The following is a 17,695-nucleotide window of genomic DNA, read 5'->3' on the forward strand; positions in this document are numbered from 1 at the left end:
GGAAGGTGGCTACTTCTAACCAGTTTCTTATTGGCCCAGCCTCTATCCAACTGCTATCCTGGTTACTAGAAAGATCCTTGCAACAATTGAGGGCACTTCCAGAATGTTGCTATTTTCTGGGTGGAGTTCAGTTGCATGCATACCAGCAAATTCAGGTTGCGCAATTAAAATAGATTTGGTGTTCTTGCACAACAACCCTCCCTTGACTTTTTGTGATATGGAACATAACAGGAAAGTGTGGGATTAACAATTGCTTGACATCACATTGTATAACCTTCCTGCAAATTTTGTGCAAACAAATCAGGAAGAATGCTCACTACCTGCAGACAATTTTAAAAATAGCCTGTAAAAGTCCAGATTGGTTGTTGCTACTCGCGTGCAAAATGTGGATTTTGAGTTACATCACTGACATTTGCAGAGTATCAATTTGTTAATAAATTAATTATTAGTAAAGTGTGACCCACAACCGAAGGCTTCTAAGTGGAGCATCCAGATTCTTCCCATTTCACCGTCTGCTTTGTGCAATTCTGCATCGCCAGTAAATGTTGAAAGATTTATCGTGCTAGGCCTTGCATCTTTCCCTTATCTACAACCACAAGCTATCCTTTAGTATTTGCATTCATAAAGGATGGCCACTGCTGCTACTGTGGTGGAGGAAAATATGTGCACAATACATAATGCCTGAAGAAAAATACTCCATGTAGTAGGCAGGATAACTGATAACAAGCCTATACAATGATACACAAAATATAAGATAGAAAGAACTAAAAATCATCGATCATAGATGGAGTCTAACGTAGTTGTCTCAGTGAAAAGCATCTGCCTGTATGTAGAATAAAGCTATCATTATCTGTGTGTCAGAATCTTAACTGGATCTTCAAAGGGCCAAACTGTACGGTACGCACATCTGCACATATCTTTTCTGTGGCATTTCATTTCATTTCAAAGCAAAATTGGCCTCTGAGGTTGGAAGTATCAGCAGAAAACTGGCTGGGTGATGGTCTCTCTCTCTCCCTCTCTCCCTCTCTCCACCCACACACACAACACACACACACACACACACACACAGAGGTGGGGTGCCTTTCACTCAACAGGGAAATATGTGGGTACTAATTTCTCTTCCCCTTCAGCTTGGGGAACAATCTTGAGCAGGAAAAATATCCCTCTTCTTCCTGCTGATCCTCACTCAAGATTGCAGCCTCCTACTGCTGCTTTAATTAATTTCTTTTTTAACTCAGAAAAGATACAGTCTTGCTGTCTGTAATGTGCAGTTTGACCCTACATGCACCACTAAGGCTGCATCAGTGCTGTAGGAGCAGGGAGGTAGTGTCACCATTTATTTCACATTAGGGATGATGTTATCTTCTGGAGTGCTATTTCCCAGTTCTCTGTATGCAAAATAAATATGTTTTTCTCAGAAAGAAACTCGCCAAATATACTAAGCAGCAGAAGAGGTTATAATAGAATGCATGGCTAAGAGTTAATCTGCCACTTTTATTTTGAAAACCTCCCAAGTCCCTTTATTACAACCAACTAAAATGGGAATTTATGCAGTTTTATAACTGGGCAGCTAACTTTGTTCAATGTGAACAAAGAAAAACACAGCTTCAGAGTATTTTCTTACTCATTAGCATGACCTTCGCATAAAAAATGTAAGTGCTGCTGAATTAAATTAATTAAATATCTACAAAATCACTGTAAAGATATCAATTGATCTGAATAACCTCCAGAAGAGAATACTATCTGAACAAAAGCAGTTTGATTCACTTCCTGTTGTCAGGCATGAGACTCACATTACTTTTTCCTATACAGAGATTCTCATGAAAAAGTTATGACCATCGTAAATCAGATTGGCTCTGTGAGTGTATATGCAACTCACAAGCTGTATCAGACTAAGTCATACTCAGAGCAGACCCACTGAAATCAACGGATTTAAGTTGGTCACATCTATTGATTTCAGTGAGTCTATTGTGAGTAACACTTAGCTGGATACAGCTCCATATACCCAGTTGTGTGATTGTTTAGTTATTACAGAACTTCTGTGCACTAAATAACACTAGAACAGGGCAACAGTAGAGGGTTGGAAACCCTGCTCCTTTTTTGAACATGGGCACTCTAAACTCTTACATTACTTTGGGTTGCACCCAATGGTACAGGATAGGGGACCCTTGAGAGCAGATTTTGGGAGCAGGCTGGGGGTGAGGGAAGAGGAAGGTGAAGGCACATTGCATGAGTGGAAGTCTGCTTGTGCAATGTTGTATTCCACCCATTGTATTTAATTCCTGTTCACAAATCCAAATCCCTGTGTAGGAAAGAATCCCACAAATAATGGTTCTCAGTTCTGAACAAAGTGGCAATCAGCTAAGCAGATATTAGATGTAGGCTAGAAGGACAGTGCTGAAGGGATTACGAAGCTGAGGTGGAGAAACCTTTCTGATATCATTTTGAGACTCCAGCTATCTATATATTAAGCTTTATTATTATTATTTATAAAACTTCTATCCTGCCTTTCCTCCCAGAAGGAGCCAAGGGCCGCAATTCCCTAAGAGGAGTTCCCCAAGAGCTGGCTAATGAATCACATTCTAGCTAGGAAACAGCAGGAGTGCTTTGTACCTTGTAAGGCAAGTGCTCAAATGGCAGCTTGATCCATTCAATCCAGGGCAATTTGTAAAGTTTTTTTCCCTTCAGAAGGATGACGTAAATATCACATGAACCAGACTTATAGTGTGATTTCCATGTGGAGAGTACACATGTAAATCACACATAACCTATAAAGCAGGTTATGTTATATCATGTTATGTTAGTAGCAGGAATGGAAAGGGACAGGCACATGCTGGTTTCTCCACAAAGAGGATTGCCAGCTTGTTACGTATCTGCACTTGACCAAACAAAGCAACCAAAAGCCTGCCCAGCCAAGTTAATGGCAGGCTTCAGAATATAAATGGTGCTTTAAGTCATTTATTCATTTATTTCTAAAAGTATTTATATCCCGCCATCTCATAAAATAGGATGGTGTACAGCAATGTGTATACAATAAAACACCAGGAAAAACAGTACAAATAATCATTAAAATGACTTGCTAATCAATATAGTTTTAAGAGCTGCATAGGCCTGTTGTCATAAAAAGGTCTTCAAGAGATGCCGGAAAGTCAAGAGCAAGGATGCCTGCCGAACCTTGGCTGGAAAAGTGTTGCACAGCATGGGACTGGCATCTCTAAATGTGCCCTAGTGGGGGCCAGTCAGGTTCTGTGACATAGGAAACAACTATACGTGCTCCTCTAGATGATCTCAGTGATTAAGCTGGGATGTAAAGGCTCAGGTGGTCCTTAAAGAATATTGGAGCCAAGTTGTTCAGGATTTGTATGTTAACACTAGCTTTTTAGTTGCTCAGATTCTCATTTTCCCAGTCTTAAATTCAGTTCTCCACATTCCTGAAGCAATTTGTGATTTAAAATAAAAATCCTCATGAAAAATTTCCAGCATTTTAATGCAAATTTCTCCTAATAAACACATTTTTGTATGCAAGTTTGACTAATGCACACATTTGGCAAGCATTTTCTCCTAATATAATATACTTTTGCATGTTACTTTCACTAATATATTCATTTTTTTGCACATTTCCCCGCCAACATAACATATGCATTTTTATAAATTTTGGTTGAAGAACTGCATTGCAAAATTTGGATAAGTGAATTTTGAAGGAGGGCTGTGTTTTGCTTTTCATATTGTTTTGGAAAGTGTGAATTTGATGGACTTGGCTTGAAAGGTGAACTGAAACTAATTTCTCCTCCATCTCTACCTTTGTACCTGATGTACCTTTAATCATATCCTATATCCAAAAAAATAAAAGAACTCTGTAAACTCTGTGTCCCTTTTTGTTTACAGATTTTCATTCTGTTGCTCCCTGATGTTTTTGCTTTTATGATTCACCACCTTGGTATTACATCCTTTTAAAAACCATGTAAAATGTTACTTCAGACACAACTTTTAAGAAGCATCTTGTTATCTGAAGGATCACCTACACCCATATGAGCCAGCCTGGGCATTGAAACCAATGCCTGTGTCCTGCTCTGTCCTGTCAATGAGACATCCTACACATAGTCAACATGGTGCCCTCTAGATGTTGCATACTACAACTCCTATAATTTCTATGCATTTGCCTTGCTGGCTGGTGCTAATGGGAGTTGGAGTCCAAAACATCTAGGGGCACCATGTTGGCTCTTCCATGCTAGACTGGCAGGTACCTAAGACAGGGCTTTTTCAGTGGTTGCCCCAAACCCCTGGAAATTTGTGTGGCTCCATCATTATGTTTTTTTAAACAAACACTCTGAATACATTTCTTTTTCAATTTTGTTTTATTAAATTTTGTGCTTGGATTAATTTGTACTGTTCATTTTTTACTTTATACATTATGTTTTATTCTGGAATTTTGTACACCATATTGTGAGAGCTATTATGCCTTGAAAGGTGCTGGAGACATATTTGTAATAAATAAATAAATAACCCATCCAGCATATATTATCTCGTGATTTTGAATACTTTATCTTCTTATACCTGTTTGCATAAAAACAGAATTGTAAAGCATCCTGATGCTTCTCCTACATTTAGCAATTCTATTCTGTTTGGGACATTATAATTTCTATAATAGCCCCTTCCCATACTACTGACAGTGAAGCATATCTTCTGCTTGTGAGCAAACATCAGATGCACCTTGGATTTAGAAGGCATAGATCAAAAGATCAAAAGGCTAAGTCAATGATTTTGATATTAACAACCAAGCAAAAAAGGAAATATCACAACTTATTTCTTCATAGAACGATTCTTGAGAGGACAATCATGCTTCCTTAAGAGACTCATTCTACTATACTCAGTATCTAGTTCAAGTTGTAAAAATGTCATGATCCCATGCTGAGCTATTACAAAACCTGTTTGATTGCAAAATATGTCTTTGCACACCATTATTAGCACCAATTGACAAATAAATGAAATACATTTGAATAGGCCTTGTTTCATACTGTAAAGAAATTATGTTATCGTTCTGTCATAAACTTTCCCCTGCAGCTAGCTTCAAATGTGTGTGTGCTTAGCTGCTATTAATGTTTTGGATAAGTGGAGCGCATGGCATACTTTCTCCTCTCTGATTAGCAATAATGCTTTCTTCTTATATTGGGTACATTCGTCTGAACTGGTTATATCTAATACACTAGGTATGACACAACTGGAATGCACTTGGATGAAACACAATAATAGAGTTTTCAATATGGTTTCAATCACTTTTGGTGCAATTATTCCTACAGATCAATATTTGCAACAGTATAAGGCCTGCTCTTTCTGATATGTTTTTTGCCAATGGTGGATGATATCCATTGGTGTCCACCCACTGTTGGAAGGAATTCAACAGCAGAATGGGGGAGGCAGTCTTTAGTGATTCCCCCTATAGCCCCCCCCACACCACCTTTAAATCTACTCTGAAGGATCTGCTGCAGGGAAGAAGGGAAATTGCTTAAAAGTGCCTCCCTTTCTTGTTCTGCTGATGGATCCCTTCCATCTGTGATGAATACTGTGATTGGATACCACCCAATACTAACTCTCAGATGTAACTGTCCACAAAAAAGTTAATGAACGCGACTGTAAACACCTTCTCAGCTTTTATAATTTTATTTGAGCTGGAGTTTCCGCACATTGCTTCTGTGACATGGATCAGGTCTAATCAGAATGTTACCTGCATTTTTGTTTTAAAATGTACGTTACAAGCTCCATTGTTTCCATTCTAACAGCATGGATAAAGTGCACCATATGGGCCAAAACACTATAAAACAAACTCTTCATATTTAAGAGAGCACAAGTTCCAGCATACAATGCTGCAGCCTGATTCAAAGTGAATGGCATCCATATTAAGAGTTAGGTGTGTAAAACTGAAAGTAGCTGCTGTTGGATCATTTGTGCAGGAGGAATTGAAATGGCCTTTGATTTTCTGGGGAGCTTTTACTACAGCACTCGGCTGTATAAAATTATTTGTCCCTGTTTTGCGCCTTGTAAACAACTTTTTGTTCAATGAAGGAGAGGAGAGGATACATCTTTCTCTTCGTAGGGATAGTTAAAACATGTTAGAATCTGAAATCTTTTTTTGAAAAAGGTCTATGAAGTAGCTGCCAAAGTTTTTGCGCTCCCCTAAAGCAATAAATAAAGGTTTTTAAAAAGGGGTTGACAATGGGCCGCTGAATCCCCACTTAACTGAAATGGAAAAGACCATTTATTTTTTAACTAGGCTGGCCTGCAATTCCACCTCAAAGGCCATCTTGTCAAAGGTGCGCGTGTTCATCTCTTCCCGTACTTTTTCCCGGACATGGAATGAGGCTCGAGCAACAGACCTGGCATTTTCCAAGACATTTTTTCTCTCCTTACAAATCTGTTCACTCCGCTCTAGCTTTTTCTCAATAGATAGTAGGATCTCCTTGCGACGGATATCTTCACACTCTTCCACCTTCCTTTTGTTCACTTTCTGAACCTTCTCCTTCTCCAGCCGACTCTGGACAACCTTCTGGGCTTTCTGTTGGACCACTTCCTCAGCCACCTGTGTGGCATGCTGGAGCTTCCGCTCTGAAGCTCTGGCCAAGGCCTTCAAGTACTCCTTCTGCTCCCTGTCCCGCCTCTCTGCTGCCCTCTTGGCCCTCTGGATCTGCATTTCCTCCCGCTGTGCTCTCTCCCTCAGCTCCTGGTTCCTCTTCTCAACCAGCTGCTCATACTTCTCTTGGGCCTTGCTGAGGCTCCCTTCCAGGGAAGCCCTCAGCATTGCCTTCTCCTCAGCCTCCTGCTTGGCCAGCTCCTTGAGGATGGCCTCATGCTTCCGCTTCTCGGCTTGGTTGAGCAGCCGCTTCTCCCTTTGCAGCAGCTGCTCCTTCTTAAGCTTCTTCTGGGTAGCCAAGGAGAGCTTCTCTTGCAGCAGTTGCACCTCCCGCTCCACAGCCTCTTTCTTGCCCTCTTCCTGAGCCTTCAGGTTGTGCTCTTGGTGACGCTTTTTCTTCTTGTCTTCCAGGGCAGCCTTCTCCTGCTTCTCCCTCTTCATTTTCTCCTGCTTCTCCAGGTGTTCCAGCCACTTCTCCTCCTCCATCAAGCTTTGCTTCTGCTTCATCAGAGCAGCCGCCTCCTGCTGGTGGGTCATCTTGCAGCGCCGCCTCTCCAGTTTGGACTCCCACATCCGCTGGCACTGTAGCAAGGCCCTCTGCTTCTCCTTCTCCTCCTGCTCCCTCCGTTGGTCGGCATGCCTCCTCTGGATGTCCCACTGGAGGTGGGCGCTGTACCTCTGCTCGTTCAGGATGCTCTCCTCCTGGTGCTTGGCTATCATCAGGGCCGCAATCTTCCGGTCCCTCTCTGACACCTCCTTGAGGCCCTTCTTCTTCTTCACGTCCTTGACTATCCTCTCCACTTTCTTGGCAGTCTGCGGGGAATGGCTCAGGTCGCCCAAGCTAAAACTGCGGCCCACCAAGGAGGTCATTGTTGCCACCGTCTTAGTCCTGGGCACCTCCTTGGGCCATTTGTCCTTAAAGCTGTCTCCGCTGTAGGAGGAGGAGGCCCCTGAATCGGAGGAGGTTTTGGTGGAGAAGCCATCCCTCCTCTTTTGCAAGGAGTCCAAGGAGTGGCTCTTGCCCTTGGAGCCTGTCGGGGGAGGAAGAGGAGAGGGAAGGCAGCCTCCCCTTGGCTGGCCAGCCGGGGCGCCGCTCCCGCTTGTGCTTTTGAAGGCGAGCCGGGAGGCTGGGGAGGAAGGGAGGCTACTAGTCAGGAGGGGAGTGAAGAGCCTCCTCTTCTCCTCGCGGATAATCCTTTCCCTTTCCTCCCGGCACTGCTGCAGCTTCCTCTGCCGGTCCATCTCGTAGACTTCGTAGAGGCCGGCGGCGACCCGCATGGACCTGCCGGGGGCCTCTTTAACCAGCTCGCTGAGGGACCTGGGCAGCAACTCCACCGGCTTGACGGCGCACCGAGCGCAGGCTTCCAGCGAGCGGGGGCTGGTGAGCACATAGCGGCTGTCCTCGGCCTCCGGGCAGTCAAAGTTGTACAGGTCCAAGTGCAGCATCGGCGACTCTTCGCGGACTTTCCCCGCATCTCCAATAGGAGTCGCCGCTTCCGACGCTGACGCGGCTGCTGCAGATGCGGCCGTCTGGGCTGCACCGTTCGCCCCCGAGGAACTCGTTGGTGCCGCCGCCGCCTCATCTCCACCTGCTGCTGCGGCTGCAGTCCTGGGGTCTGCGCATTTCTCCTCGCCCGGATCCGCCACGGGATCCACCATGCCTTGCTTCCTGCAGGATGTGCAATTGAAATTTTTTTTTAAAAAGAAAGATGAGGAAGATAAATCGTAAAAATAACCTCGCTGGGATTTGATCTACTACAGTCGAGGGATTCGTTGCCGGCCTCTGCGTCTCCATGCCCAGCAAGGAGACGGGGAAGAGGGGGGGGGTGAGAGCAGGAAGCAGCGCCCAAAAGAGAAGCCAACAGCCTCTCCTGCTCTCTCTCGCCATCCGGGGGACACCCCCCCTATTATTGCTTGGGTGGCTAAAAGTTGGTGTGAGTTGAAAAGCCCGCGGTAGGCGTTGAGGCCAGCTAGCCTAGGTTTGCGGGAAGTTACGAAGTAGTCTTGAGTAACAGGAGATCAAGAGGAGGGGACGGGGGTGGAGGCTGGGCGGGATCGCGATCGAAACTACTCATATACACTCCCTCCTTCCCTCCCTCTAGCTGTCTCTGTCCTGGGTAAGGTGGTTGGTTGTGGTTAAAGCCCTTTCCCCAAAGAATAGTGGCTTGGAGGGGTGGGGCGGCGGAGAGATCCCCCCCCATCATTGTCAGTCTAGCAGCCCTGAAGTTCCGCCATGGAAAAGAGAGGCCGGGTAGGTGGGTGTCAAAAGAGATCCATGTGCCCAGATCACCCTTGAGAAACACACGGAGAATAACGCTTCGCCTCTTTTTGAATGCAACCCTTTTCTTTATTTTCATTCTGGCTCCGAACTGCGGCTCTCCTCGCCGACACTGACCTCTCCGCCGTTTTCCGGATTCTGGGCAAACAGCCTCCTCTCCTTGTCGCTGGGATGGGGGGGGGCGCTCTCCCAAAACACCCTCCCTGGATCTGATGGAGAATGGCCATCCTTTTTAAGCATCTTGGGCCACAAACAGTGAGCTGCCTGCCCCGCCCGCCGCCCACCCTGCCGATCCTCAAACACAAAACCAGCAGCAGTCGAATGGACCCTCCGCCCCCGACAAAAACATCCCTGGGGAGGAGATGTCATTCACTCACCGCTTGGGCGCCCGGGGACTTGTCCAGATCTTCGGTGGCTCCCTGGTCTTTTTTGTGCCCGGCCGATGTACCACCAAGCCAATGTTTTATTGAAGGGAGGGGGTTAGATATCAGGTTACTGGTGGTAGCTGCTGCAGCAGCAGTGGCGGCGGCCTCTCCATGGCGCCCGGCAAACCCCGCACTCTACCTACAGCCAGGAGGATGCAACTTGGAAGTGGCTTCTGTGGCGCAATCCCCGCCATGTTTTAGCACCTAAGCCGACGGGGGAAGAGGACAGTGACTTCCCATCTTCGCCACGACCGACCTCAGCCTTGCAGTTCACCTTCCCGTCGCCTCCTCCAGCTTGAATTCGATGAGTCGCTGCGCTGCTTTTCCGCGGAAAGAAGAGGCAGGGGGGCGGGCGAGAGACAGGGAGAAAGCAAGGATCCAGTGCTGATCCACAACAGAGGAGAGACAGGGAGGAGGAGATGCATGATGGAATAACAGATGAGTATGAGGGTGGGTGGTGTTGTGGCTGGCGGGGTTTGTTGAGAGGAGGGGGTGGATCCTACCAAGAGATTGATTGCCTTTGCAATATTTCCTCATCTCCCTTTTGAAAACGCCCAGCCTAGAAATCATATAGGTGATGTCCAGTCAAGTAATTTATGTTACTTAAGCCCTGTGACATAAGTCTGAGTATGACCAACTTTGGCTATCACCCTATGTGTAACTAAGATCTTAGTAGCTAAGAACTTGTACCTGAGTTTGCTTATTTCCTCCTCCCTCCCAATCTATTTTCCTTTTGTGGCATGTAAACCTTAGGGCAGGGTCTGTTTTGTTTGTAGTGATCTGTAAGCCACTTTGAGACTCTTGCCTGAAGAGCAGGAGGGGAAAAATCTTTAAATAAATATGTGAATAATTCCTAGCACAAACTGCTTCATATGTGGTATCTCAATAATCCTCACAACAGCCTTGTATGGTTGACCAGTACTATTATCTTCATATTTGCAGACAGGGCGTGGTGTGTGTGTGATGGATTGAGACAAAGAGAATAAATGGCTTGCCTAAGGCCACCTAGGGGACATTTCATGGGTGGGATATGGGATTTCTCAGATCATTACCTTGCTGTTATGTTACACTATCCTTCCAAGTGCAAGGTTAGGATGGCAAGTAAGTTTTGTTTCATCATCACTCCTAATAGCAAACTCAACTGGTGAGCATTGATACAATTGTACCCAAAACAGGGCATGCAGTATCGGCATGCTCTGGGGAAGCCCAAGTGCAAATTAAAAACAACAGCAAACCCTTAGGGGGCAACCCTGTCACAAAAATAGCCCAGTTGTCAGTTGGAAAAGGAAAACAAAACATTGGGGACGGGATGGCATAGCCTGCTAAAGAAGAGCATGGTGGGCCATCTGGCTAGAGCCTGCACAGGGAATGCTTCTTCACAACATTTTGTTGCAGGTCCCACTTACAACATTCTATACTGCATTCAAAACAACACAAAACATCAGTTTCCTTTACTGCAGTCATAACAGTGTTCCAAATAATATTAAAATGTAGCTTGGTTTTCATTGGTCTTCTGGTGATGGCTTTTGAACTTCTGTGAAACATTCACATTCATATGTTATTCATAATATTTCATATAATCATATACTACTTCCTCAATAAAACAGAACTTCAAGATTTTTTGCACAACTTAGGGTCCAATCCTAAACCAAAGATCTGCTGACTAAGGGGCTCTAGGAACTGGCAGAAGTGCCATCATGCATAGCAGAACTTGAAATGCACTGCCAGCAGGACAGATACACCAGCAGAATCCCCCACCAGTGGAGCAATTGAAATGGAAGGCAAAATTCTACACTCCTTTAAGTTCATAGCCACACTCCCTCCATCATGATGGAGTTTTGCACCAGCCCCAGACCTGCAGCAAGTTAATTTCTCTCACACATTGACTTCAGTAGGGTGGGGGTTCAAAAAAGCTGCTTTCTGCCCCCTCGTGCCCTATCCATATCATGAAAGAGCACAGGATATGGTATAACTTAACACTCAATCACAGCATGCTACCACCACAAAGAGAAACCACCTCAGATGCCAGGACACATAGAGCATGAGCTATACCTCACTGGCCCTATGTTGTGCATGCTTAAAACTCACTGGGTGGGGAGGGGATAAAGAGAAAGAAAGGACACTTTGTGGAGCAAGGGGGCATTGTGCACCAGTCTGGCCTCACAAATATCCAACATCAAACTGCACTTCAACAAGCAGTGTTCTAACACCCCACATAGTCAATATAGGGAAGGGGGCAACCATGCTGTAATGTAATAACTCTTGCTCCCATGTCTCAGCCCCCCCCCCAACTCCTTGTGATATACTGTATATAGATACTGTGCCTTGTCTGACCTGTATTGCTGAAACAATCTTGCTCCCTGTTGGGTTCTTTAATGGCTGGTAGACCAATTAGAGATTTGGTAAATTAGCAGAGTTTAGCTTAGTGTAATTTGCTCAGCGCTCTGTGCTGCATGGGTCTGATTGTACCTGAGAGAAAGCGAGCTTTTACCTTGCTTTCAATCATTCAGACTTAAGACTCGGTTTCAAAGAAAAGACTACTTTATTAATAGAAATACATACTGGATAGGAAAGGTGCTACTTCTACTAGCGAACTAAGTTGGAGGCTGCAATCACTATGCCTGGACATTGCCCCTCATGCTAGAGGAGAAGAGACAAAGAGAACATGGCTCCTCCTCCTCCAGTGGTCAGCAGAGAAGAAAGAATCAGGAAGGTGAGTCAGAGGTGTGAATAGCTCCTTGAGACATATCAGTTTAGACGGAAGGAAGACAGACAGAAAAGATGAGTGCAGGTCAGCCTAGCCACTATGAGGACTATCTCTCTATCTCTATCCCCATGCAGAGGACCAAATGGAACTTGCTCTTGTCACACTTCTAACCAGGGGTGTAGTAGTCCAGGGTCTCAGGGGGTCTTAGACCCTTTACTTTTTTGGGTCTCTATGTCTTTAGCATTCTTTAGCATTCTATGAGACAATCAGCATGAAAGGGGAGTGTGTTAGCCACTGAGAAGAGTCTTCTAACATACTTCCTTGTCCTTTCCTTCTGATTGGAGCCAATCAGTGTAAAAGGAGGTGAGTCAGCCATTGAGAAGACTCTTCTCAGCAACTAACACCCCTTTCATGCTTATTGGTTCCTAGGGATAACTGTTGTGGAAAAAGGTGTTAACAAGGATCTCATTCTCAACCCAGCAGCAAAATGGGAGGAGGGGCATGGCTGTGGCTATCATGAAAGGATCCTGCACTTCTTAATTTGCCTCTATACTACTGCTTCTAACACCCACCACAAAGAGGAGCAGCTCCATATGCAGGTAACCCTCTATTGGTAAAGGACACTCTAGTCCCTCGGTGTTGCCACTCACCACGTGTGACAAAATTGCTACTGACCTGTGGAAAATTGGTTCTTCTACTACCTATTTTTTTAAATAAATGTTTAAATGAAATTATTATACACGGTACCAGTTCAAAAAAGAATCCACCCTCCACCTTTAACACTCACAGATTTGTCCTTGGGTTCTATACACTTTTCCAATTTTTAAAAATACAGACTTCATGCAAGAGTCATTTCACCTTGACATCTACAATTCTCAACTATCTCAGGAGCTTGTGAGGCTTCTTTGGAGAGGCACCTATTCCAGGCGGATGAGATTTTACTTCAAAGCATTTAACATTTGAAAGGTGATTCAATTTTTACAACGTGGACTCTTATTTTAAACCAAAATGAGTTTGCAGTTCTAACTACAGTTACTCCAAACTGTTTTCAGTTTTTGGTTCAGTATGGCTGTGTTAATTTTTTCTGTGGTTAGAATGGTAAAATCAAGATACAGGTTGCAGATATTGGATGATTCAAAAGACTGTGTATTTTTATACCCTCAGAAACACAGTTAAAAACCCTTTTTGTTGTGTGGCAAACATTTTACAGTCGCCACAATTTTGGCAAGTATAAAAAAACTATTGGACACGTCTGCTCTGGTCTAACCATTGTCACTGCTGCCTAAATACACATGAACAGTTTTGCTTCACAGGATCACAGCTTGAATGTATGGGACAACAGACAGACATTTCACACACAGTCTTTCACTACAGTCCCCAAGGGGGAGGGGAAGTATAGTCACAATCATTGCAATTGTGAAGGCCCAGAAAAAATATAAAGTTTCCCCCCATTTTCTTGGTTGTTTTTTTTCTTCTCATTTCCCCCTGTTTTTAAAAAAAAGAAAATTGGAAAAATTTGGAAACCTGGGGAAAAAACAGCTGGTTCCCCCCCAATTTTTTATGTCCCCCCCATGCCTTCACATCTAGTTGATGCCACTCACTCTTCCCTTTCCCCTCCTCACAAACTTCTGTTCCAGTGACTGACTATTGCTCATAACTCTCTGAGAGTTCCCTTGCTCTCCACAGGCTTCTATCTCACAGGTTCAGGATCCATCCCACATTTTCTCTGCTAACCGCAAGAGTGGCCCACGCCAAGACCAGCAGCAATAACCAGGATGTTCCCAGCTGTTCCTCCAAGGAGTTATTAACCTACTTGTTCCAGGTTTCTCTATGACAGCTATGCAACAGGTGAAGGAGTTCCTACAATGAAACTAGTTATTCACCTCTGATCCAACTGACAGGCAACTAAAGTTTAACACTATTAATTTGAAATCAAAGTTAATCTGTCATTTAAATCCTCCACTATATGCAGGGCCGGCTCCAGGTTTCTGGGGGCCCTCAGACACAGGGTATCAGTGGGCCCTTGTCCCCTCGCTTTCCTCCTCAAACCACATTCCTTCTCCCTTTTGGCCCCACTCCTTTCAAAGAAAAGAAATCTTCAGCAATGTTGCAACCCCCTCTTATAAAATAAAAATACAAACTGTTTATTTATTTTAATTTGTAGGGGTAAATTTACCTGTTTTGTAGGCCTCAGCTACTAAGAATTTATTCTGATTTACCATGTTAATGATAGGCAGGTTATATGAATAATATCAGAACCTGAGATCTTTGAAAAAAGCACTTCAAATAAACATTTCAGTTCTCTACCAGGATTTTCCTCTCACATAGGAAGCTGCCTTATACTGAATTAGACCATTGGTCCATCTAGCCCATTACTGTCTACACTGACTGGCAGCAGCTCTCCAAAGTTTCAGACAGAAGTCTCTTCCAGAAGGTCTCAGGTTCAGTCCCTGATGGCATCTTTCCTACCTGGAGATCCCATTGGGGACTGAATCTGAGGGACTTCTGCATGCAAGGCAGATGCTGCAATGGCTCTTTTCCTACACTCACAACAACTTGCTCAATTGTGCTGAGGTATTAGGAGGCATTCTAGAACTAATCTTAGAACCCCTAATTGCCACATGGCACTGTTGTATCAGAGCACCAGGGCAAGCCAAGGACAGAACAGTAAATGAAAAGCTGCCCTCTTAAACAAAATACTATTTTTAAAAGTTAAAATTCCATTCCCCCCCCAAAAAAAGACATTCACAATAATTCAGTTACAATTCACTTACAGATTAAGAAGTGTGTATAGTATACAAAAATGACAATAAAGGATACTTCCACATCACAGGACTTCCACACAGAGAAAATAAAACTTCCAGATACTGTAGACCTCTATAAACGCAGATGCATCATAACACTCCATCAGAAAATTTCATTAAAATGTCTAATAAAGAGGAATCACCTTTGATGTGTAGTGCAGAATAAACACACAGCGCTGGTGGAGATTTGATGCTATTAGTACTACTAATATAGCACTTTGTATGAAGGACTGAAAAAAGGGGCCTTTCTAGGGACAAACTATTAGTCTCTGAACATGCCATGTTACCACCAAGCATCATAAATGTACAAGTTTCCAAGTTAAAGAGACACATGATAACTAGGACCTCCTGCCAGACCTGGTTTCAAATTCCTGCTCAGCCATGAAGCTTTCTGGGTGGCCTTGGGCCAGTAACTGTCTCTCAGTCTAACCTACCTCACAGGGGTGTTAATAAGATAAAATGGGGAGGGGAAGAACCACCTTATATAAAAGAACTCCTTATATAAAAAGCAGGATATGAATGAAAATATTAATAGGAGCTTCCCAGCTACAACTGGGGTAGTGGAAAGGCGAGGGGGGGGGGAAAGAGAGGGAATCCATATACAAAAGCCCCAATAGAGACCTGAACAATGGAAGCTTTCCTATAGAAGGAGAGGAAAGGTCTTAATACGCATGCAAGTGCACACACATATATGGGACTAAATCAGCCTTGGTCACCCTGGTCCCTGATGGATGACCTCTATCAGGAGAAAGACGGGGAGTGCAACCCTGTTATTCTTACTTGATCTCTCAGCATTGGGAATGGTCATCAGGACATTTGGAGTAAGGTGTCAGCATTATGCTGATGATACCCACCTCTATTTCTCTGTAACATCTGAATCGGGAGAGGCCGTGCAAGCCCTGGACCATTGCCTGGACTCAGTGGTGGGCTGGATGAGGGCCAATAAATTGACTATGAATCCTAGCAAGATGGAGGCGCTGTGGGTTGGTAGTTCCCAAGTTCAGATAATTGGTCAGTTGCCTGCTTTGGATGGGGTCGCACTCTGAAAGAGCAGGTCTGGATCCATCTTTGTCACTAGAGCCCAGGTGACCTCAGTGGCTAGGAGTGCCTTTTACCAGCTTTGGCTGGTAAGACAGCTATGGGCATTTCTGGATCGGGATAGCCTGAGCACTGTTGTCCATGCACTGGTAACCTCCAAGCTGGATTACTGTAATGTGCTCTATGTGGGGCTTAGAGTTGCCAGGTTCAATCCCTGAGACTGATCCTGTATCTTTAGGAGAAGAGAAAGTCAGCCAAGTGCAGGTGTTCTTGCAACACTGTAATGGGAAAAACCACAAGGTAGAATTCTCCCTTCCCCCTGCACAACTTTTAAAGATACGAAAGACCTCTTGGAGGCTGGGCCTGGCAACCAGTCTCAGGGATTGAACCTGGCAACCCTAGTGAGGCTGCCCTTGAGGTTGGTCTGGAAGCTGCAGCTGATGCTAAATGCGGCTGCGAGACTGCTCACTGGGGTGGGGTATTGCCAACATGTCTCCCCGCTGCTGAAAGAATTGCACTGGCTCCCCATTTACTATTGGGCCAAGTTCAAAGTTCTAGTTTTGGTCTACAAAGCCCTATACAGCTTGGGACCAGGAAGTTTGAAAGACCACCTTATCCCATATATACCCAGTCAATCACTGCATTCTACAAGTGAGGGTCTTCTGCAGATACCATCTTATCAGGAGGCCCGTTCCGCACAACATAGGAAGGAGACCTTTAGTGTTGTGGCACCTACCCTTTGGAATTCCCTCCCCTTAAATATTAGACAGTCACCATCTCTGTTATCTTTTCCGCACTTACAGAAGACCTTCCTCTTTCAACAAGCCGTTTAAGTAGGGCCCTTATCCCAGTATATGTCTGTGCTGGAATTCCTCCTTAATAAGTTTTAAAACTTTTTTAAAAAAGAAGTTTTTAAAGCTTTTTCTTAAAAAAGATGTTTTTAAGCATGTTTTGTTTTAATATATTTTAAAGTCTTTGGTTTTAGTGCTTTTGTTTGCCGCCTTGGGCTCCTACTGGGAGGCGGGGCAGGATATAAATCTAATAAATAAATAAAGCCACTCTCAGATCAGTGAGGCAGAGTAAGTCCCATTGAATCCAATGAAGCTTACTTCTGAGTAGATATAATTGGATTTCAGCCTAAAAAAACCAGAAAAGCTTTCTTACCTTACTTCCAAGCTTCGCATCTCACTCTTAGGCTGCAATCCTTACCTGGAAGTAATCCCCATTGAACACAATGGAGTTTACTTCTGAGTAGATGTATTGGACTGCAGCTTTAGGCTGCAATTCTAACTACATTTACCTGAGAGGAAGCCCTTCTGAATTCAACAGGGATTACTTCTGAGTAGACATTAGAACAGAGATGGTTTTTCAGTGGCTTCCTTCCCTCAGCATTGCCTTACTTCTGCTGCTACAGGCCAGTAAACTCTGCCCCTTGTCCTGTGCCTGAAACTCAGGACAGACAGGCAGCTCTTTAGCAACCGGCCTGCCGCTTATCTTTGTACAGCAGTGGCGCAGCTGAGCAGGACAGATTTTGTTGCTGTGGAGCTGCCAGCTGCTGGCCTGTTCTTAACCCAGGAGAGCCCCCTGGGCTCCTGCATGAGATCCTGGGCCCTCTGGCCATTGCGCTACCTTGTCATGTGCTAGCACTGGGCCTGACCATATGAGTGGGATATGAACTTGCTAATTATTTTGAAGCCATTTTGGTTCTATATTTTTAGGATGCAGTATAGAGCACTCTATAATATTGTGAAACTGACAAGAGAAATATTAAGCATGATCTTTCCTACATACATGACCCGCCCTCAGCTCCAAAAAGTT

General features: G+C 44.4%; 1 protein-coding gene across 1 annotated transcript; it reads right to left on the minus strand.

The window, feature by feature from the left end:
- Positions 1 to 4,375: 4,375 nt before the first annotated feature.
- CCDC177 (coiled-coil domain containing 177) lies at positions 4,376 to 9,854 on the minus strand. Its single transcript, XM_061611144.1, has 2 exons — positions 9,281 to 9,854; positions 4,376 to 8,294 (listed from the first exon to the last, which is right to left on the minus strand). Exon 2 carries the CDS (start codon positions 8,282 to 8,284, stop codon positions 6,254 to 6,256), a length of 2,031 nt encoding a protein of 676 aa, XP_061467128.1. The 5' UTR covers positions 8,285 to 8,294; positions 9,281 to 9,854; the 3' UTR covers positions 4,376 to 6,253.
- Positions 9,855 to 17,695: the final 7,841 nt, after the last annotated feature.

The sequence above is a fragment of the Rhineura floridana genome, chromosome 2 (genome assembly GCF_030035675.1).
Source record: "Rhineura floridana isolate rRhiFlo1 chromosome 2, rRhiFlo1.hap2, whole genome shotgun sequence".
Classification (NCBI taxonomy): Eukaryota; Metazoa; Chordata; class Lepidosauria; order Squamata; family Rhineuridae; genus Rhineura; species Rhineura floridana.